We start from the raw sequence: 22,624 nt of genomic DNA, 5'->3' as shown, positions 1-22,624 counted from the left end.
CTGAATAAATGTAGGTTAAGCGATAATATTGCTTAAATGTGTGTGGATGTAGTGTATCCGCCAGGTTTGCCAAAAAAATAAAATAAAATAAAAACCACCAAATTTAGTGTAAAGGCTATATTTAGTTGCAGACCAACATGTTGTAATGGTTACCAACAAATGAGACTCAGCCTTTCTTTAGGAAAATAGCTAAATTAGGATTCAAAACATGATTTAAAATTATTTAAATCAAGGTTTTTTGCTTGCTAATTAAAATTAGTCCACCCAGGACCAAGGGCAGTGCCATGTGGCATCTTGTGTAAGACTGCCTGGTTCACAGCAGGATCCAGTGACACAAAAGGGCTGTGCCATGTGCCCTTGCCTCAAGCAGGGGTTTAGGGAGAATCTGTAAAGTTTAAGGAACCCTACTAAGGGATCATCTCAAAAGAGTGAACCTTACAAATGTTGCACTTATTTCAGAAGCACAGCAGCAGGTGGTGGTGTTCTCCCTCCAGGCTCTCTCTTCAGTGATATTCTGTTATCATAGGTGATAGAGGCCACTCTCTCTCTCCCTTTGTCCTACCATTTAGGGGGTGGCAAACTCCATAAATCAGGATTCACGCAGTGGCTGGACTTCAAGGTTAATTTCTCTCACTTTCTCCCCTATAACTCTGACAAACTAGGAAGGAAAGATAAAGGCATACTACAGATCCTGGCCACAGGAGTCACTCCTCCACAAAGGAAATTTCTAAGGCTTTATTTTCCTAGTAAAAGGAGGAAAAAGAGGTGCAGGGACTTTCTTCCCCTTCTAGTTCACTGTAATGCAAATCTTCCCAGAGTAAAGGCTCTGAAAGGGACAAGAAAGAGCCCAGAAAGTGCAGAGAAGTCTCCTCAGATTCACTTATGTGAGAGCTGTTTCAGTCGTTAAGCTAGAACCCTCAGGGGAAGAACCTCAGAATCAGCTTTTGAGGAGCAATTTGAAACCATTCTCAGGAGTATTATGAGTACTGTATACTCTTCCAGAAATCCAATCCCCCGGCAAATTGGGTATTTGTTACTGCTAAGTATCCTGAGGACAGGTGCTTTGGTGACTATAGATGGCACTACCAGGTAAATCCTCCTTTAATAATAATAATAATTAATAATAAAATATAAAATAATCATAATCTAAGGCATTCTGGTAGCTCAAAAGGAAATACAGAACTTATTGTGGGTCTTGGCACTCTTTGATCCAGTTATGAGTTATAGGAGATATGTCCATCTAGCTGAGCTGATTGAATACACAAAGTGACATGAGAGACGGAGGAGATACTGCAGGACAACCCTCTGCATTTTTTCAAGCAAGTATGACTACGGGCTGATTTGGTTTGAAGAGGTTTCCCAAATAGAGAGCAGGAAATTTCAAGTGTTGGATCAATGCTGTCAGAAGAATGAATCTTAGCCTGAGATATCGAGTTGGCTTACATCTGAGAATTAAAAGCATTTCAAACCAAGACTGACATCCCCTTCTTCCAACCAATTGAAAGCGAGCATATGAAGGCTGCCGTATTCGTCTGCTGCAAAATTGATCTCCCAGCGAACAAGACGACTTACACTTCTTCTTTGTCTTCTTTCTAGTGCCCAAATTCCAAACAGGAGGCTCATTTGGAAATTCTTGAGTGGATTTTCTCCAAAAGCCACAGTTCAATTCAGGATGGAGACCTTTAATTTTTACCAAAGCATCAATTTCCATCAATAATTGATCTGATGAACGCCTATTTACATACTATTATGCGACCCTCCCAGAGGACATATCAATGTGACATGCAACAGACAAAGTTACCAACTATACCTCTTTATTCCTGGGCCTACCTGCCTTTTTAGGGGTGTTTTCCAAAATGCAAGTCAATGCTGTTTTTTCTTGAGCAGAAAGGGTTCCCATATACACATAAGGTGTCCCATCCATCAGATTACTGTTCCTGGAAAAGGCACGCAAAACAGCCATTATGTAGTTCAGATTTTTTGGAACAACATTTTTTTTTGGCAATATCACTAACATCCAAGTGATGGCATGCAGTCAATATTACTTCTGGGAGTAGTCATAGATATCCACTTCCAGAGGCGTTTATTTCTATCAGAGATCAGGATTCAGAAGCCAGTGCTCAGAAAGCACAATGTCACTCATTCTCCAGACACATCTATCATGGTTCTGATGTCTTGGATAAGAATGAAGGTCACTAGCAATAACATTCTGTTGAGAGTGAGACTCCATGTGGGTTATTTTCTCCATAAATTTCTAAATATCCTGAGGTTGTAGTACCCATCATTCCTGTTTTCCCTTGCCCCAGTGCCAAGGAGTACTTGGAAAGTCACAACGTGTTGCAGTCAGAAAGGATTGGTGAAGAAAATCCGTGCCAGCTTCAAGAATAGGGAACCTTATTGAGGGAACCATTTTATCCAAGGATAATGGAAGATGAGACCTCCAACATGGTGTCAGTTGGATCAAGGGCAGAGCAATCAGGTTTTAAGAGTCCAGTCCTGATCAGCCAAGATGTACCGGTGGTGTTGTACAGCACTTCAGCAACGGCTTTTATCAACAAGGTGGTACCAGATCTTCAATGTGGCTGTGAGCTTCTAATCTCTGTTCCCGGGTGCATATTTAAAAAACAAACAAAAAGAAAGCTGTTGTATACTCAGGCACCTCATATAAGAGGAAATAAACATCATAGCATCAGTTAAGAAAAGAAAAGGAAAAATACAGGAGAATGGAGTGTACAGCATCTTCAAGAGGAGAGATGGCCTTGAGTTGCCTGCCTGTCCATGGACCTAGCTGCATCCAGAACCCAGCAAAGAAACTGAAGTGTTGTTCCAGATGAAGAAATTAATAGGCAATAGCTGCAATTGTTCACTTTCTTTCATGGCCCAAAGCATGACTGGTTTTTTTGGTTTTTTTGGGGGGAAGATTGGGGGGATGTCATAACATACTCCTGGACAGCCACAAGAAGCAGAGTGAGTGGGGGTTGGCCCTACATTGTCAGGGGAAGTTCTGGGTCTCATGTCCAATTCAAGTGGCAACGCCACTTGGTTATGTCGTCTCTACAAGAAGAATCTGCACCCAAGGCCAGAAAATTAAATCTAACTAAATGTACAATATGTGAGATGTATTAGGTAAAATAGGATATTCAGATATGTTTATAACACACTTCTCTTTTAGCCTTGAGAAGGTATTTTACAAACAAGGCATCTAAAGGGGCTGGTCTATATGTATAGCATAGTGGTAAGTTATAGGCCTGGATGTATTGCGTCAACGCAAAGTGGGCCGAAAGAAAACGTGCTCATTCATTCAGAGCCATGGAATCCTCCTGACCTGAAGATTCATACATACAACATACAAATACAGATGTACAGTGCCTACCTTGTCATGTGTTTTTTCACACCTTTGCTAAGTTTTGCAAATTTAAAGTTTTGCAGACCTCCTCAGCCTCCTCCATTGGATGGAGGGGTCTGCATTGTATGTTCACCCTGGAATATATTTAAAAAATTGAGAGCACTCTCTCCTTATTCATTCTTTGTTTTCCTTCCCTGGTTATACACGTCTTTTGGACATCCCATTGTAATGGATCTGCGGACTTTCCCTATAAAGAAGAATAGGAAAATTTCTTTCTTCATCCAAAAATTTCTTTTCTTCTAGCAGAAAAGTCCACAGATCCAACCCACTCTGCACAACCCACTCTGCACAAGGATTATGATTCTGAGGGAGGCTTAGTGTCTCACTCTCCTCCATTTTCTTTATGTGGAAAAAACATATATTTCCTTGGGTGGAATTTTCACTTGTGGGAACACTGTATTTGGGGTGGATTTTCACGTTGCTCTGCAGCATGAAACGTTTGTATGATTTTAAGTTTTTTTAATTAACCTGTGAATTAAACTTTAAAGGACGTAGCTCTACAAAACAGCTTTCGAAGTATCTTGGACTGGTTAGCTGACTGGGTCTTCGGGAGTGTGGCCACTCCCAGCCTCACTGATTGACAAGTCTGGTTACTGAGCTCAAGAAGCTACAAGCAGGAATAAGACCAATTGTACTGGATCTGTGGACTTTTCCCATAGAAGAAAGGAAATTTTGGGCTAAGGTAAGATGAATTTCCCTATTTTTCATAGATATTACCACCAAAATAAGAAGTTGCATGAATGGAGAAAGGCAAATTCAATTTGAAAACAATTTTAATTTTTAAGTTTCCCAAGGTGGTATTTACACAGGTAAGTTTTTTTTTTTTTTTTGGTTTGTTTTTGTTTTAAAAGTATACCATTAAAATGTTGATGGTGCGTTCTGTTGAGTAATTTTGAATTAAAGGGGTCTGCCCATACACTTTATTATAATATCAAGAGTATCTCAGCTTCATATATAAACTGACTTTCCTAAGAAGTCCTGCGTTAAAAAAACCCACATTGCTTATTTGTCGTTTGATTTCTAAATGTGATACTTATATTTGTTCTAGTGCAATAGTTTTATTCAGATCTCAGTTTAAATAAATTATGATACATCAGAATAAGAGGCTTATTCTAATAAATTTGCAAACTGCTCGACACTAGACGAATGTAACAACTCTGTGAGCGACTGTCAGAATATTGCTTAATGTCAGAAGGGTAGCTGTGTTAGTCTGGATCTGTAAAAGCGGCAAAGAGTCCCGTGGCACCTTATGTGTTCATTTTTACATTGATGCTCAAAATGTTCTTCTAGTTCTCTATTTCATAGTAGTGCTTTGTGTGAAGTCTGGGGACTACCTTAGTGATTTTGGTGTGCTTATCCATATCCAGGGAGTTCTCTTCTGTATGTTTTACCAGCCAAAATTATGGAAGAGATTTTCAGTCTCCATATTTCAGTTGTATATACATTATCTTATATCATTCTGAGGAGGAAGGATTGCACATTAAGTGCACAAGGAGAAAATGGGTGGGTATTCAGTTTGGTAATGTGTTAGCATTAGAACTATTTTAAAGCAGTCTTGAAAAAATATTTTAACCTCTCATCCAGGACAAGTAATTACTGTTATTTTTATTGCAGTAGTGCCTAGAAGTACCAGTCAGCGATCAAGGGCCCATTGACTAGGCGCTAGACAGCTAGACAGCCTCTTCCCCAGTGAGTTTACAATCTAGGTTATGACGCCTCAATGGGTGTATGAAACAAACTGATTGGAAGAAAAGTATAGACAATATAACTGTGAAGTACACAAATTATGATAAAGTAAGAAGTAAGCTGAAGTAGGTTTTTCTTTTTGAACAAGCTAGTAAAATGAAATCTCTTTCATCATCATGATGACTTCAAGGACAGGTGGAGATAATTAAAGCTTTAAAAATATGGCATTAATCCAAGCCCCAAAGGTTTAACTTTGTATAATATAGACTTTGATTCTTTTTATCCTATATCGATTTTTTTTTACTGCTCATCACCGTAGTATTCCAGTAGTGTGTTAAACTACATGACTACACATTTGTCATGTGTTTTGTTCTCTCACCCTCTCCCCAGAGGGAGAACCATGTGCAGCGGAGGTGTTTTTTTATATAGTGGGGTGGGTGGGTGTGTGTGTGTATGTATGTATGTATATACATGCACACATATATAAAAATATATAAATAGACACCAGTTGCTCTGTGTTTATATTAGACTAGGCAAGATCAAAGAAATATTCTTTGCACTTGCAGCGGAAGGTGTGTGAGGTTTGTGATAGTCCTTAGTTCCTAGTGGGAGTTCATTCCACAGTCTTGGACTGCTCCTGGAGAAAGTTCTGTCTTCCACACAGACACACTTTACTCTTGTTGAGAGTGCAGTTGTGCCAGAATACAAAGTTGTTGACCACAGTCTTCATCTCGGAGCTTTAGATGGTCTTTTAGGTATCCTTAAGCCCAGTCCTGGACCTCTTTAAGGTAGGGACTGAGATGTTGAACTTGATTTGATATTCTTTGGGAAGCCAGTGTAGGTACTGGATGAGAGGTTTGATATGTTCCCAGTAGCCATTGTGTTGCTGAGGAGATGTGTGGCAACGTTCTGCACTAATTGGAGTTTCCTAAGTGCTGAAGGCTACTGATTTAATTTTGTATTTTCTCTCTCAAATACAGAATTGTACAATGTGCTATCTAGATGCTTTCTACAAAGCTCCATCCTCATTAGAACAGAAGACTAAAATGCAAACAAATTCTAATTAATTCACCTAGTGCATTTTTTAGCACTGAATCATCTTCTGAATAAAAGTCCATTTTGAAAGTTCAGAATTGTAAGATTTTGGAATTATTTATTATTGAAGTTCCTTCTTCGAGTCTTGACTAATATTGAGGAATGCGAATGTTGAATAAATACTAGACAAGCTGAAGTCTGAAAGCTGCCATTCTCTAAATACCCTTAATTTACATCTTATCTAAACATAGAATTAGCCCCAATTTCAGCTACTGGTGCAAATGCACATGTGCAAACCTCTCAAGTAGACAAACAAAGCCACAATTTGCAGTGGTGGAACTTACTCTGATTTCAAAGAAGGTATTATACTGCTATTATAGAAGTGTATTTTGTCTCTAACTGGATAACTTGTGATCTAGCCACTGGTATTGAGTGATGAAAGGGGCTAGACATGTTTATTGAGAAGGTACTTGCTTTCCATGAGGGCTTTTTCCTGTTACGAGCTGGGGATGAAGCAATTTGGCAGTTTTCCAGCTTAAACATTTAAGGTCCTGATTCACTAGTAAATTACTCCAATAGATTACAGCATCGTAAAACCAGAGGAACACAGTGGTGAATCAGACCCTTATTTTGTAAATTTAATGTAATGCTGTTTAAAGAGACTTTTGCATTGATCATCCACTCAGATCTAATTTCCTACCAGACGTGCCAAATCAACTGAATATACAGGATTTATTTTCACACACAAAATAGACGTACGCTATGGTTGCTCTGTTGAACAAAACTTGCTTTGGTTTGAGGAGCACAGGAGGAATATTGCATTTTGTACACAGGAACTATAAAAAAGCATTCCTGGCTCACGCTTTTTTCCCATGTCAGTGATGTTACTCTTGATTCATGGGAATGTAATGGAATGTTTGAAGCTTGGAACTTGCCATTCTCAAGGTACATTGTGCTAATTTAGGCCTTGTCTGTATTTGAAATTAGTCCTGATTTGTGGCATTGTTTGCACCAATACTCTGCATATTTGTGTAGTTAAAGTGCCAACGCATTTTGAATTTTGTGAAGCTGTTGTGGAAAATATGAAACATAGCCAATCAGAAGTTAATATGGCCTGTCCTAATGTAGGCACTAAGGGTGTGATTCTCACCCACCGTTCTGGCCTGTTTATGCTGCATAAAATGGCTAGAGCAGCGTAAAGGAGCTCTAAAAGCTCTTTTTCCATCTGGCGGAGGATTATGCCAGCACAGGAGCTGTGAAAGATAGCCAAAGGGCTGTCTTCTGAGGATCCCCCTCCTATGCCCTGGCAAAGAGGACATGCCTGATTGAGGACAGGAATGGTGTGTCTGTGACAGGGCTGTAGCATGTAGCGATGTGGAGATTCCAGCTTTATATATATATATATATATATATATATATATATATATATATATATATATATATATATATATATATATATATATATATACATATATATATATAAAATCTCTCCAAAGGTGTGAATTTAAACCACTATAGTTGTACTGCTATTACCCCTAGCCCCCATGTGGAGACACTTACGCTGGTATAGAAGTGGCATTTTTGGTTTAGTTTGTCGTTTGGGAAGGGGTTTAAGCTGAACCAAAAAAAGTCTCACTCATATTGGAATAAGTATGTCCAAATGGGGGGTTACACCAGTATAACTATACTTGTATAAATGGTAAAGCTTTCCCATGTAAACAAGGCCTTAGACAAGGCCCCACACAGCTGTCTAAACTATGTTGGAGAGGACCCTGGGCTGTGAGTTCTATGCTGCTCAGAATCTCATCCTAAGACCCCGGTTCTGGAAGCACGTAAGCACTTGTTTAAGTCCCATTGAAGTTACTAAGGCTTAAGCACATGTATAAATTTAAGCCCATGCATAAGAGCTTAGCATAAGTGCTTTCTTGCATTGGAACCTAAAAATAAAAATTATAGTGTCTCTTGTTCAGGTAAATAATTAAAAATATTTTCTGTGCAGTAAAAACCACCAGAGGGCAGAATGATTTCAGAAATGAAAAGGTTTTGTAATCTTAAAGTACACACATTTTTGTTGTTGTTGTTTTTCTATTAAGCCCTGGTCTACACTGGGGGTGGGGATCAATCTAAGATATGCAACTTCAGCTACAAGAATAGCGTAGCTGAAGTCGATGTATCTTAGATCGACTTAGAATCACTTACTTCGCGTCCTCACAGCGTGGGATCGACGGCGGCCGATCCACCGTCGACTCCGCTTCCGCCTCTTGCAGTGGTGGAGTTCCGGAGTCGATGGCAGAGCAATTGGGGATCAATTTATCATGTCTACACTAGACAAGATAAATCGATCCCCAGTAGATTGATCACTACCCACCGATCCTGCAGGTAGTGTAGACATGGCCTAAGAAAAGATTTGTGGGTGGATGAAATTTGCCAGTGCACGCTTTATATTTGGAATAAAGACGAAAGCATAGTTTATGGATATGCTATGTTGCTTTATCTGGTAATTGTCTTTTAGGAAGTGTACAGTCTGCATGCTCTGTTACACAAGCTAACGTGATGCTCACTTTTATGAATTCATGATTCTCTATTACCTTTTATTATGCCGGATCTCTCTGACAGGAGCCTGTGATGTAAAACATTTGAAAATTAAAATAATAGTAAAAGATGTAGAGAACAGTAATTTTTTTCTTCTCTGCAGAGACCAAATTCTCAGCTATAACCTCGGCAGAAGGCTCCCAGCTGACCATGTAAGTGGGTATCTCCAATTCAAAGTCGAGATTACATCTTCCATTCATGAAGGTGAGATTTAAAACCTGTGCGCACACATGATTGGGTAGAGAAAATCATTATGTACTATGACTACCTGTTACACATACTAATCCTGTTGTGTATAGTGCCCATACTATAGAAAAGCTTTGTGTGAAAGTGATGGACCAAACATTTCAAATACTACTTTTGAGATTATTATTAGCAGTACTGCTAAATACTAATTTTATCCTATTTATTTTCTACTTTTTTTTATTGCTGATATATTCAAACGTACTTGGCATACAAGTATTTTCATTGTAGGGAGATTAGTTGACCTCATACATTCTTTTCAATTCCTAAAGTGTAAAAATGTTTCTGAGGATATGTCTACACGGGAACTAGACATCACTGGCTGGCTCATGCCAACTGACTCAGGCTCATGGGGCGTGGGCTGTGGGGCTATTTCACTGCTGTGTAGGCTCGGGCTGGAGCCAGGCCTTAGGACCCTGAGAAGTAAGAGGGTCCCAGAGCTTGGGCTCCAGTCCGAGCCTGGAAGTCTACACAGCAACGAAACAGCCTGAGCCCCACAGGGCCAAGTCAGCTGGCACAGGTCAGCCACGGGTGTCTAGCTGCTGTGTAGACATACCCTGTGACCCTTCTCCCTCCCCAGGTTTCAGAGCCCAGGCTCCAGCCCCAGCTCAAACATCTCAACTGCTGGTTTTAGCCCTGTAGCACAAGTCTCACAAGTCTGAGTCAGTTGACCCAGATTCTGAGACTCACTGCTGGGGTCATTTTTGAAGTGTAGACATACAGTTACTATCCATGGAACTTAGATCCTCCTTTTCTAAAGAGAAAAAAACCTAAGTAAATATAAAACTGTTCTGTGCAGAGTGTCATATTTGTACAGGTTGTGACTGCCTCATTTAATTTCAGATACTGGCTGCGGTGCATCTCGTTGCCTCATAAGGAGACTGTTGCAGTTAATGTGTCTCAAGTTCTGTGCAGATCTTGCTCTTAGGAACAAGAGCACAAACTTTAGAAAACTGTTTTTTATCAAAGCCAATTTTGGCAATGTGCTGAATATATAAGAGCAGGATGGGAGTCCTTTATAGTGATACTTCATGCATATTGTGTTTCCTTATTGTACAAAATAGGTTAAACTTAGATTGGGCGAAGTCTATAAATGTTGGTCCTGCATGAGTAGGAGTATAGATTTTTTTAAGTGTATTTTATTTTGTTTTTGGTTTTGTTTTTCACTTCACTGTTTGTATACAGCAAATGGGTATCTTAACAGAAGTGTGTTTTTATAGCATCGTGTTGTGCAGAGATATTAGAATGAACTGAACGAATATATTCATGTGTCTCATTCCCAGTCTTTGTGTTTCACTGCAGATGCTTCACCAGAAACAGTTGGTACTTTGCTAGGAGTGAACTCTGTGAATGGAGACTTAGGAAGCCCTTCTGATGATGAGGACTTGCCAGCAGGGAACCATGATGCACTTCCAATTTGTTTAAATGGCCCAATCCTTGATGAGTCTGTTGGAAATGCAGTCTCTACGCATTCTTTAAGGACTAGTACAACTCTAGAAATGGACCAGGAGGAGTTAACCTCTACTGCTGCAAGGTCATCACCTAACAGAGGTCGCCAGAACTCACTGAATGACTATCTGGATGCAATAGAACATAATAGTCATCCCAGACCTGGGACATCTGCCTGCAGTGAGCGTTCACTTGGGGCATCCCCGAAACTAAGGAGTAGTTTTCCTACTGACACGAGACTTAATGCAATGCTTCACATTGACTCGGATGAAGAGGAGCATGAGTTGCATAAAGATCTGGGTTTTCAGTCTTCCTTGGAAGAAGATGGCGGTTTAGTAATGTTTAATGGAGCTACAAGGGGTGTTGAAGGAAATTTTTTAAGTTACTCATCATCAAATCAGATAATGCAAGGTCTTGCAGAGGATGGGAAAGCACCAGCCCTTGAAAATCCTTTGCAGCCCTCTGATGACCAGCAGGAGACTCTCCAAGGGCTTCCACCATCAGAGTTAGCAGGAGAAGAAGGTGAAGGCCAGCCAGATTCTCAGAACAATCTGTCGGTAGAATGGGCTAGCAGTGAATTGGGTGCCTGTCAGGTGGCAGAGCAGCCTACTAGCAGTGCAGACACGGGAGCTTCAGACTCTGCAGTTGGTAGCAGAAGAGGTATTAGTGAAATGGAATCCATTGACCAAGGATCTGAACCTTCCCAGATATCCTCAGAAACTGAGCACAGCGATCCTGCTCGCACAGAAAGTGTCAGTGAGGTCAGTACCAGGCCAGAAGGAGAGAGTGATGTGGAAGGGGCGGACAGTTCCTGCAATGAAAGTGTGACTACACGTCTCTCCTCAGTTGAAACTCGGTGTTCTTCTTTTGAAAGTGCCAGGTTTTCTGAGACTCCTGCCTTTTCTTCTCAGGAAGAGGAAGAGGGAGCTTGTGCCACCCATGTGACCAGAAGCGAGCCTGCTACAGAAACACAGGACTCTGTGTGCACTCCTGGCTCTTTACCTGCGGTGCGGTTACCCAGCACTCAAGAGGAGGCTCGGCAGCTAGCTGAATTACAGGATAGAGATGACTCCGAAGAAATTTGGCAGAGGAGGAGTCTGCAGGCTGCAGCAGCAAGTAGCCAGTGTCAGGATGAAGAAACTGGAGGGGCCCAAGCTGCTTGCGAGGAGGGAGCTACACAAGTTGAAGGAGCTACTGGAGGTAATTACTATGGTAGTCAATAAATGGGGCTGTTTTATAAGTGAGAAGTCTTTTCTGCAGTCATTAGAAGAGTTGTTTAAAAATACTTAATTCATAAAAATTTCAAAATAGTTCTGTTCTTGGTGGGTTTTGAAATAGTCTGATTTAAAAAAAAACATTTAAATAGTATTTTAATCAATTTGTTATGGTTTTGAAAATCAGATTTAAAAAAAATTGAAATGGAAAGTGTTGTATCTTGGAAAAGAAACCACATCCTGTTACTGTGTTGGCTAATCAAAATTATTAATGAGGGGAAAAACAAACCAGAAAACTAATAAATGAGAAATTGAGCTCCTGGCACTTTTATTGTTTTGGGGAAAGGGGAAAACAAATCTTTATGCATCTGTCATAAATATAAAGGGAAGGATAAACACCTTTAAATCCCTCCTGGCCAGAGGAAAAACCCTTTCACCTGTAAAGGGTTAAGAAGCTAAGACAACCTCGCTGGCACCTGATCAAAATGACCAATGAGGAGACAAGATCCTTTCAAAGCTGGGGGGGGGGGAAGACAAAGGGTTCTCTCTATCTGTGTGTTCTTTTTGCCGGGACCAGAGCAGGAATGCAGGTCAGAACTCCTGTAAAAAGTCAGTAAGCAATCTAGTTAGATATGCGTTAGATTCTGTTTTGTTTAAATGGCTGATAAAATAAGTTGTGCTGAATGGAATGTATATTCCTGGTTTTGTGTCTTTTTGTAACTTAAGGTTTAGCCTAGAGGGATTCTCTGTGTTTTGAATCTGATTACTCTGTAAGGTATTTACCATCCTGATTTTACAGAGGTGATTCTTTTACTTTTTCTTTAGTTAAAATTCTTCTTTTAAGAACCTGATTGCTTTTTCATTGTTCTTAAGATCCAAGGGTTTGGGTCTGTGTTCACCTATGCAAATTGGTGAGGATTTTTATCAAGCCTTCCCCAGAAAAGGGGGTGTAGGGCTTGGGGGGATTTTAGGGGGAAAGACATTTCCAAGTGCACTCTTTCCCTGTTATATTTGTTAAACGCTTGGTGGTGGCAGCAATAAAGTCCAGGGACAAAAGGTAAAATAGTTTGTACCTTTGGAATGTTTTAACCTAAGCTGGTAAAAATAAGCTTGTGGGGGTTTTTCATGCAGGTCCCAACATCTGTACCCTAGAGTTTATGATGTGTCAAGGATCCTTCTCCACTCTAAAGTGCAAAGAGGAAAAAAGCTCTATTTTTTAAAGAATTATTTATCAGATTTAAAGCTGATTCCCCTCTCATTTACAAATTCTGACCTGCTCAAACATGTCTGTCCGTGGGAAGAGATTTCATACATTCATTCTATTTACAACAATTACTTGTAAAGCTAATTTAGGATATAAAAATTGCATGTCATACCTAACTTCAGTGTAAGTAGTAATATATTGTAATAAATAACTTGTCCCTAGTCATAATTTACCATGTATTCATTCACTTCCTTTTTCTGGTGATGAAGTGGGACTCTTGGGAGTTCCTTGGTAGCACTTCACCGCCATATTTGAGGAGGCCTGGGATGACCGCCAGCCTCTGATGGAGTTGATCACATGCTGGATACTGTTACAGTAAGTCATCCCTGCCAGTGAAGGCTTATCTGAAGTACATCAAATACTTTTGAAGAATAACATTTAGACTTCTGAATGTACCAGATTGCACCAAAATATCCCTGGAAACAATATTCCCAGACTCTCTCAGAATCCTCACACGCCACCTACACAGAGAGTGAAATCCCAGCCCCATTAAAGTCAATGGAAGTTTTGTCATTTGACTCCAGTAGTGCCAGGATTTCACCCAGAGTGTACAAGTTGTGTATACTTTTAGTATGGTTGGTATATTTTTCAGCAACAATGTGTACATCTTTCCAGTGAAGTGCACTTAGTTACATAAGGAAAAGGAGTACTTGTGGCACCTTAGAGACTAACAAATTTATTTGAGCATAAGCTTTCATGAGCTACAGCTCACTTTGTCAGATGCATGTTCACGAAAGCTTATGCTCAAATAAATTGGTTAGTCTCTAAGGTGCCACAAGTACTCCTTTTCTTTTTTGCAGATACAGACTAACACGGCTGCTACTCTGAAACCTGTCAATTAGTAATATAAGAAATCTTGACAAATGGCATTCTCTCCCCCCATTTAAGGGAACAAACCAATAAGTAGAATCCTTTATCCCTTCTCTCACTGAGCAGCCCTCACCCCTTGCTTACGTGACTAAGAGAAATTATTTTTGTGGGAGATCTTGTTAAAGTATGTTCAACAGACCTCTGTTGTCCTACTATCCAGACACTAAGAGCCAAATTCCCTTGTAGTGTAAATTTGCATGATTCTACTGAAATCAGTGGAGTTGCAGCCATGAACCCCAATATAGAACTTGGCCTTAAGATCTTAAAGCAGCAGTTACTGTATTTAAATTGGGTTTCCGCAGTGGTTCCATGTGGTCTGCATGCTGTCTGAGGGGCCAGATGTGAGTTGGTGCCCCCTCTGAGACTTGAAATTACAGACGGAATCCAAGTTCACTGTGCCGCTCAATTCAGAGGTCACTCAACAGCTTCTTAGCACTGAATGAAAAAATAGCAGAATGTCTTCTCTGTTTATTTCTAGGTTCCCAAGCCAATGGCCACCAGACTTTGAGGTCTCTACCTTCAGTACGTCAGGATGCTAGCCGATATCAGAGAGTGGATGAGGCTCTGCCACCAAGTGAGATTCTGTTTTACTTTAATCAAAATGTTCAGGATATGAGCTACTCTAGGAGTAATATGGCCCTGTAATTCAACGAGAACGAAGCTCAGCAGAGGAGTTCTATGTGGGGAACAAGGCTATGAAATGTTTTGTAAGAGAGACTGTTCGGTTTAGGAAGTACCACAATGTGCTATGCTGATTAAACCTCTTGTGGTCGTCCACTAAATGAAATTGGTAGAGAGGTATGGGGGAAAGAAACTGCCTTTTCAACTTGTGATCCAGATGAGTGGTGATGTGGGGTGATGTGCTGTGGTAAGGGCTAGGAAGCAAAGATATCCAAGGACTCTGGAAGCTGTGGAGTACTTCAAAGCTGGTGGAGATTTACACTGAAATAACGTAACTCCACGACACACAGTGCTAACTGGAGTTCTAGGATCAGTTGGAAAGCGAGAACTTGAAGCTTTAGCCTTCCTGCTTTCAGCTGTTGTGTCATGGGATATATTTATTATTCACGGGATGCAGTAGGTGTAGGGCGCTAATGTTCTCATTGCTGATGGATCCAAAGAGCGATCATTAGTGGAATGGTGATACAATTAGTTGTGAAAAGAAATTAAACAGTTGTTATTTTAATTGTTTTTGTTTTGTGGAGGACATGAAGACACTCTGGACATAGTTTAATATCTCGGTTTATTTTAACTATTGGATGCCTCTAAATTGGCTTAGAAATCGTTACTCAATATTGTAGATGTGGCTAGCACGTTGCTTTCAATTACTTGACTAATGCACATGAATAACCCTGGCCCAGTGATAACCCAGTCAGTATTAAATATTTGAAGGGGAAGGATTATATCATCTACCTGTACACTGCTAGTGGGGAAACATTGTTTACCCCCACTCCCTCCCCACCCCAAATATGGAGGCCAATTACCAACATCACCTTCGTAGACAATCACTAACCTATATCAGCCCTGACTACTTATTCTTTGTTTCCCAAGGGGTGGTGAGAGTAGGCAGGTGGTTTTGAAGACTGATGTCAAACAGCAGAAAAGAAACTCCCTTTGACTTTAATGGGATCAGGATTTTTCCCCATTTAATTTAATAAAAAGTAAGATATTAATCTTGCCATATGGAATAGGATTGTGTTGGCATTAGTAACGAGACACCTCAGAGGAGTACTGTATGAAGCCCATTATCCTCTTGCTACAGTTTGATTCTGTTACAACAAATGGTCATGATAGTGTTGTCATTCAAAAATCCCCAACTACCAGGTCAGCCAAAGAGAATGTTAGCACCCTACACCTTAATTTAAAATTTCTCATAACACAGTATCTCTTTTCAGAGTCCTGCCTGGGGGAGATAAGTATTTTTGGCATTTTCATCACTTTTCTCACTGACAAGATACAGGACATTTACAGGAAATATTTAGATGAGATCAAGTCAAGATATAATAAATTAGAAACATTTGAGAGGTGGCTTTTATACTGCAGTGATGTATATACAAACTGCTTATTTTTCTCATAAGCTGTGTCTGCTATAATTGTTACCTTTCAAAAAAAATCTCATAATATTTACATTTTGTTTTGCAATATAATATTGCAACACTGTCATTTACTAGGAGGGTGTGTGTGTGTTTGTACCGAATACTGAGCCTTGATATTCCCTCCCTCCTCCCTGCCTCTATACTTCTATAAATATTTAGAGGAAAAAAAAATCAAGGCACAGTGCAAGGGTATATACAGATTATCCATGTGCTGCTATGAATAAAACTTAAACCAGAAAAAAACACTAAATGCCATCTGGATTCAGTTTTTCTGTCTGCAAATGTGCTTGAATGTTACATTATTAATATTGTGATGTTATCTGGAGCAACACTCACTGTAATGGAACATGCTTATTCAGTCAAAGGTTGTGGGCAGCGTACCACAGTCTCAAGGTGCTTTGGGATACGTTCTTGGTGGTGTTGCTTCAAGCTGAGACAGAAGAAAAATAGTTATTCCAGTTGCCATATAGATGATGATCAAAAATTAGAAAAATATATATTATTTATGCAATATACATATACCATATGCTGATTTTACAAATTACTCACTGTATTAATAGGGAAAGCAAAAAACAGATGACCTGGTATTCTAAAACCTTGATTAACTGCATAGAAACTATGCAAATTCACTGTACTTCCAAGCTTTTGTTTTAAAAATATATTTTTGTAAGCACGTTTGCATCCAGTTTAATTGATAGAAGGAGGCAGTAATCTGAATGGTTGCCTCAGTAATGACTTTGCAGTCTCAGTGCATCGCAGCAGTTAAGCCTGTGCTTAACTTGAAGAAAATAGACTAGTTACATACTTAAAGTTAATCATATTCACAAGTGCTTTTCCGGAATGGGATTTTAACACTCTTAGCACAACACTGTTCAGCTGCAACTTGATTTGAAGAAAGGAGTGGAGAATATATGTGCTAAATAGAGGCAAATTTCCCTCTAGAAAGGCCTTTTTCACCTGAATATAAAATCTCTATATACTCTGAAATATCCTGAGAGGTAAACAAGCTTCTATGCAAGTAATTAAGGTTGTCTCCTTCCATTTATTTGTTGCTTTCCCTACGAATGTGCCTGGTTGTTTTCCACAGTCTCTTGTTAGTACTCTACTGTGTGTGTGAATTCTGCTAAGGGATGCTTAGCTGATTGTGGTTTTTCATTTATCATAGTAATACACTGCAGCACTGGAAGAGCATTTAATATAATCTTTCCTCTCTAAAGAGTAATTTATCACAATGAAATACACATTATGTATCATTAACTAATCTGCCTATTTTTGACAGCTGAAAAAACCGACCACTAGGTATCAAAATCAAAACAACTAGTTAAGATTTACAAAGGTCACCTCTGTTCTATAAAGGTGCAATTCAGGGCTTGTCTACACTACTGTACTGGGTCGATCTAAGATAAGCAACTTCAGCTATGTGAATAGCGTAGCTGAAGTTGATGTACTTAGATCTACTTACCGCAGTGTCTTCACTGCGGTAAGTCGACAGCCGACGCTCTCCTGTCGACTCCGCTTGTGCTCCTCGTTCTGGTGGAGTACCGGAGTTGACGAGAGAGCGCTCAGCTGTTGATTTATCGCGTCTGATAAATCCCCTCCTGCTGGATCGATCGCTGCCCACTGATCTGATAGGTAGTGTAGACAAGCCCTGAAGTTCTGCTTAAATCTATATATTCGGGCTTAAATGGAGCTCATTTGGTGCATGGAACTTGACCTGGCCTTCTGACCTGCCGTAAACTTCAATGACTGCATCACAGCATACTGCAGATGAAGTGAGTGAACCCAAATATCTTGAATTGTTTAATTTGGGATTCACACTCTGTAATGTTTTGGGGTACAAACCCACTGAGAGGTTGTGTCACTGTCTGCCCTGTAATCCTGAGTGCCTTAAATGTTCTGTTGCTGTAGCTCACATCCAGGGCACCAGCAGACAAGCATGCAGTTCCCTTGTGTCTGGGTGCTGTGAAGCCTTGGTTCAGCACTCTGACCCCAGTAGCCTGCCTACAACACAACCTGTGGTTACTACTTGCAGGGTGACACCAACATACACCCCAGTCCTGAATTTCCCAAAACTGTCTGGCTGCCGGGAAGCATCCAGCCCTCCTCTGGAACACTTAAGGAAGCAGTAAGGTTTATTGCTTCTTTAAAGAGACAAAAGTACAGCTTATTACTTTAATCAGAGTTAACTATCACTTCAGTTCAAACACAGTGCTGGGTTCATTAAGTTTAAAAGTAAAACAAATGTATGCACAGAAGAGCACAGGTTAAGTGATACTGAGTTAAAATTAAAGGACGCAAGCAAATAAAAGTGAAAACACTCACCGAGCAAGATAGTCTTTGTTCAAGAAGGTCTTTCTTTCACCCACAGTCTTCTTTCCAAATTTTTACTGACTGGCCTGGCTAGGACCCCTCACAGAGGTCAAATCACTTGGTTTCTTTGTCTCCTTATGGTGAAGGATAATTTAGATGGTTGCTTCCCCTTTCATATAGTCCAGTGACCCTCTGAAATGTATTCTTCTGAAGGCTATCCCCAAATAAAGTTAATTAGTTCATGCTCAGTAAACGAGCCATGGGTTCTGGAAGATAAGGCTCTATGCTGGTTCCTCCTCTGCTGGTGATTGCTAAAGTGCAAATTATCTCTTCCTGCTGCCACCTACAATACAAATAAATAGCCCACTGAATTTGGCCACACCCTCTTTCCTTTTTTCTGGACAAAACCTGTTAATCCATTCCACCTTGCATGCTTGGTTTAAACACCTTTTAGTCACAGACTTTAAAGCATAATATCAATGAGTATCCATAATTTCACATACAGCATTGTCACATATATTTTACAATGATATTATTGACCAGTGTGGTGGTAGTTTTCAAATGATACCTCACAAGGCATATTTTGTACAAAACATCATTGCACTAGTGCATAGGGTGTGAACACACAGATTCTGCCGAGGGTCACACACTCCCTAGTCAGTGGAGCATCAGCACATATTGGATAATCCATATTACATGTGAATTCTGTAAAAACTCAGGACAGTGGGAGGCTGATTTGTGGAATAACATCTGAGAGAAGCCTGGGGTTTTAGCTATGAGTCATGTAGACAGAGGGCAATCAAAAAGTGCTGGATTGAAGGAATCTTGTAGAAGAGAAATAGAAACTCAGGACAATAGGTATAGTTTAAAAAGCAGCAAAATTTAAAGAAAAATCATACCTCATGACGATTTATTGCTGTTCAGACTGGGAGGCCCGAATCGACAGCCATGGGAGGATATTCTACGTGGATCATGTAAACAGAACAACAACATGGCAGCGACCCACAGCTCCTCCAGCCCCACAGATCCTCCAGAGGTCAAATTCTATACAGCAAATGGAGCAGCTGAATCGCCGGTAAGAATTGTTGTTGTCCGTGATTATTAAGTTTATAGTACCAAAAGTGTGCTTGGCATGAGGACTAGGTCCCAGCTGCTACCATGAGTAGCTCTGCGCCGTCTTTTGTAGACTAGTGTATCTTAAGTGTGGTTCTTCTGAATGTCCCCCTGAATCTGGATGCAGGCTACTATAATCTGTGTTCCATTAATGTTCAATGGCAACCTGGCCAAAAACAATGGGTAAGGAACCACAAAAATTCAGGCCACAGAAGGCTATGAATAATCAGACATCAGTAGATTTTAGGCTGCACGGGAGAAAAAGCAAATGAAACAAGCTTCAGTAGTTGAAGTTTCCTAGCGCCAGATGTAGGGTATATTCACCCTGTAGTGTATGTAAATCCAGTCTTGTAATTCTAGATATCAGAGTATTCGTCGAACGATGACTAATGATAGGCCTGAAGAGCACCCACATGCCATTGATGGAGCTGGAGAGGATACTGACTTCCATCATTCTAATGCAGGTAAAAATAAAACTGATGTCGATCAATGGAGAGTTCAGCCAATCAGCCATTTAGCGAGAGCAAGATAAGGAGAACCCTATTTTCTGTCTGCATAGAACTGGATCACCGTTTACTATCATTTACTGTCCTGTTTCTGCAGGCGATGGCTCGGCTTATTAGGACTTATTCAATCAGCATGTTGAAGAATTGTGTGTGTGTGTGTGTTTTTCAGCTTCTTTACTCTCTCACGTTAGGAAGCTATGTAAATGGCTAATGTAGGCCATTTGCATAAAAATGTTCTGCAGCTGTCAACTTTTTTAGTGATTAGTATTATTATTGGTGGCATAGAGAGAACAGCAGGCTATTCTGTAGTAATTCCTTTCACTCTGTTAATATGAATTCCCCTTCTTCTCTTGACTTCTGAGCTATTATCAGTGTTGCTTCTGTTGCTAATGTCAGGGAAGATGAGCTTAGAGTTTGAATGAATTAAACCAGCAGAATTATATATCTGAGAAGTAACCTGAATCCTCCATTTTGTCAGGCAATTTCAAGTCTGAAATTTTGAGGTTTTTCCATTGTTTTTCCATTGTTAAAGTTAACCCCTTGAAGCCAAAAGTCAGGGTCTTTCTCAGTGCATAATTTTATTATTGGCAATGGGGGGAGGGGCACAGGGACTGCTGGAGGTGCCAAGAAGCTAATTAGATGTTCTACTACTGACTTTCACAAAAGAAGTGATGAGAATGTCATCTGAGAATAAGGCAGCGTCCCTATGATGGACATACAGTGGGAGGAATTGAGGGAAATACTGCATGAGCAGTAGCTCTAAGAATCTTTTTCTCCTCTTATTCATCTCTCTTCTCTTCCATTTTTCAGAACTCCTTCAATGCCTGACATATTTTTCTCCATATTTGTTTCAGATAGTACCTTTGTTTCCCACTCTCCCCTCCTTTATTATGTTCCCTATCTTTCTCCATTTGCGTTTCTTTTCCTTCCTTCTTTTGTCTCTCTCCGATCACCCCCCCCTTCGAAGTCCCTGTTCTTCCCTCAGCTTTTATTCCCACTTAACACCTGTCCTTTCCCTCTTCCTGTCTCCTCTATTAAGTTATATACTCTAGTTTTTTAAAGTATAGTGTTCTTCCTAACGGAGCTCATTTGTCATTTACGGGTGGCTGGACTTCCCAGAATTAGTGAGGAAGGATGACCCTGTGCATATTGTCACACACATAAAAGAATGGGCTTGTGAAGGATGGAAGATGGCATGATTTTTGGTGGACCTGGGTACGATCATGATCCCAATCTATGTTTACAATCTCCCATCTACTTTAAAATCTGTATCCAAATCTCCTGTTTGTTTTAAAAGAGGCTTACTAGTTGCCCTTTCTAGTTGAAAGAATATAACAGATGATATCCATGGATCCTCTCCGGTTCATGATATTTGTGAGAAATCAATAAGCAAAAGCGGCTGCTCAAGGGACACCCAAATGTTTATCATATCCATCTGGAAACATGGAACTGAAATCGATTTCCGTACCCAACTTTTTCTTTCCTCCATTGTGTGAGCATTTTGGTTAAATACTGTACAACGGATCAGTGCTTCATTGCTGGCTATCTTGTAGTAGGAGAAGTGGAACATATAACAAATTACATTAATTTTATAAAAAGAAAAGGAGTACTTGTGGCACCTTAGAGACTAACCAGTTTATTAGAGCATAAGCTTTCATGAGCTACGTATTCACGTTGGTTGGCATTAAAAACAATCAGTATTTGTCTGCAGTTACAGCACAATGGTATCTGACACACCACAGTTGCCGCCTTTTCCATTTGTAGGAATATGGCTCTTGTATCCCAAGTACCATTGTGTGGTGACTGTGGGTAAATACTGATTTGTAAGAGCGGCACTTCTGTATATCTTACATCAGAAAACATTAAAAACTATTACTGCACTGTTACCCTGGAAACCTCTGATATCTTCAGCAAACATGCATTGATAAATTAGGATTATTTGAGGTACACTTATGTAGAGACTGTTTTAAGAACCAGAGAGAAATGTCCATCAAGGAATTATCATGAGTGTATAATGCAAATCAGTGTCATTGTTTGCAGTGAGGTTTTGTTAAAAGTTATTACTGGAAACCTTTGTCACTCACTTCATTGTTAGATTTCCGAAGGGAGAATGTTCTGCCTCACTCTACCTCCAGATCCAGGCTTACTTTATTGCTGCAGTCTCCTCCGGTGAAATTCCTTATCAGTCCAGAGTTCTTTACAGTGCTGCATTCTAACCCTGTGAGTACAGTGTATACCGACATGCAATTTCATAAATATATGTTGATAAATATGGGCACATCTGTGGTCTCTGTATTTTTCTTATATACAAAAATCTTACTCAATATTTTGAGGCTAAGATATGAAAAAGGAAACTATGTGATGAGCTACTCAGTATGGGGCATTTATTACTTTACTATTCAAACTGTGCATATCCATGAAAACACTGGAAAATTGGCAGTATACCAGCTGTTAAGTCAAGTCAAGGTTTTCGACTTCATCTGTGCTGCGGAACTGCAGCGTTTATTTGTTATGGGTCTGGTTCACCACTGCATTACATTAGATGTGCAGAAAACTAGAGTGATGCAATGGTGAATCTTTTTTTGTTTGTTTGTTTTGGTATTTTATTTATTTTATTTGTTTATTTACAGTGATAACTGTTAAAGAACCAGTATTTACCCATTTACCAACATGTTATTTGAGATGCTTCAGTTATTGTCTACTTTACACACAGTGAATCTCTGCATTATCAGATATCACTCCAGTAATGGTGGTAAATATTAACTTTGTAATGGCTTCTACCGTATACAGCATTGTAAGTGTATATGGCATTATACAATAGAGGGAAGGTGCCAAACAAA

At 39.9% G+C, this 22,624-nt stretch overlaps 1 protein-coding gene across 6 annotated transcripts in view; it reads left to right on the top strand.

Moving 5' to 3' along the window:
* Positions 1-22,624, top strand: part of HECW2 (HECT, C2 and WW domain containing E3 ubiquitin protein ligase 2) — a 262,737-nt gene that overhangs the window by 175,602 nt on the left and 64,511 nt on the right. For 5 of the 6 annotated variants that reach the window (XM_073306249.2, XM_073306250.2, XM_073306253.2 and 2 more), the window contains 6 exons: positions 8,823-8,923; positions 10,265-11,611; positions 14,238-14,333; positions 19,090-19,240; positions 19,639-19,742; positions 21,880-22,004. In XM_073306249.2, coding sequence (XP_073162350.1) covers positions 8,823-8,923; positions 10,265-11,611; positions 14,238-14,333; positions 19,090-19,240; positions 19,639-19,742; positions 21,880-22,004 — 1,924 coding nt within the window. The remainder of the gene's footprint in view (positions 1-8,822; positions 8,924-10,264; positions 11,612-14,237; positions 14,334-19,089; positions 19,241-19,638; positions 19,743-21,879; positions 22,005-22,624) is intronic. The other variant, XM_073306251.2, reaches the window with a different exon arrangement.

This window comes from Lepidochelys kempii, chromosome 11, assembly GCF_965140285.1.
Source record: "Lepidochelys kempii isolate rLepKem1 chromosome 11, rLepKem1.hap1, whole genome shotgun sequence".
NCBI classification, from domain to species: Eukaryota; Metazoa; Chordata; order Testudines; family Cheloniidae; genus Lepidochelys; species Lepidochelys kempii.
The sequence above is the reverse complement of the archived record's forward strand: the minus strand, read 5'-3'. Positions and strand labels throughout refer to the sequence as shown.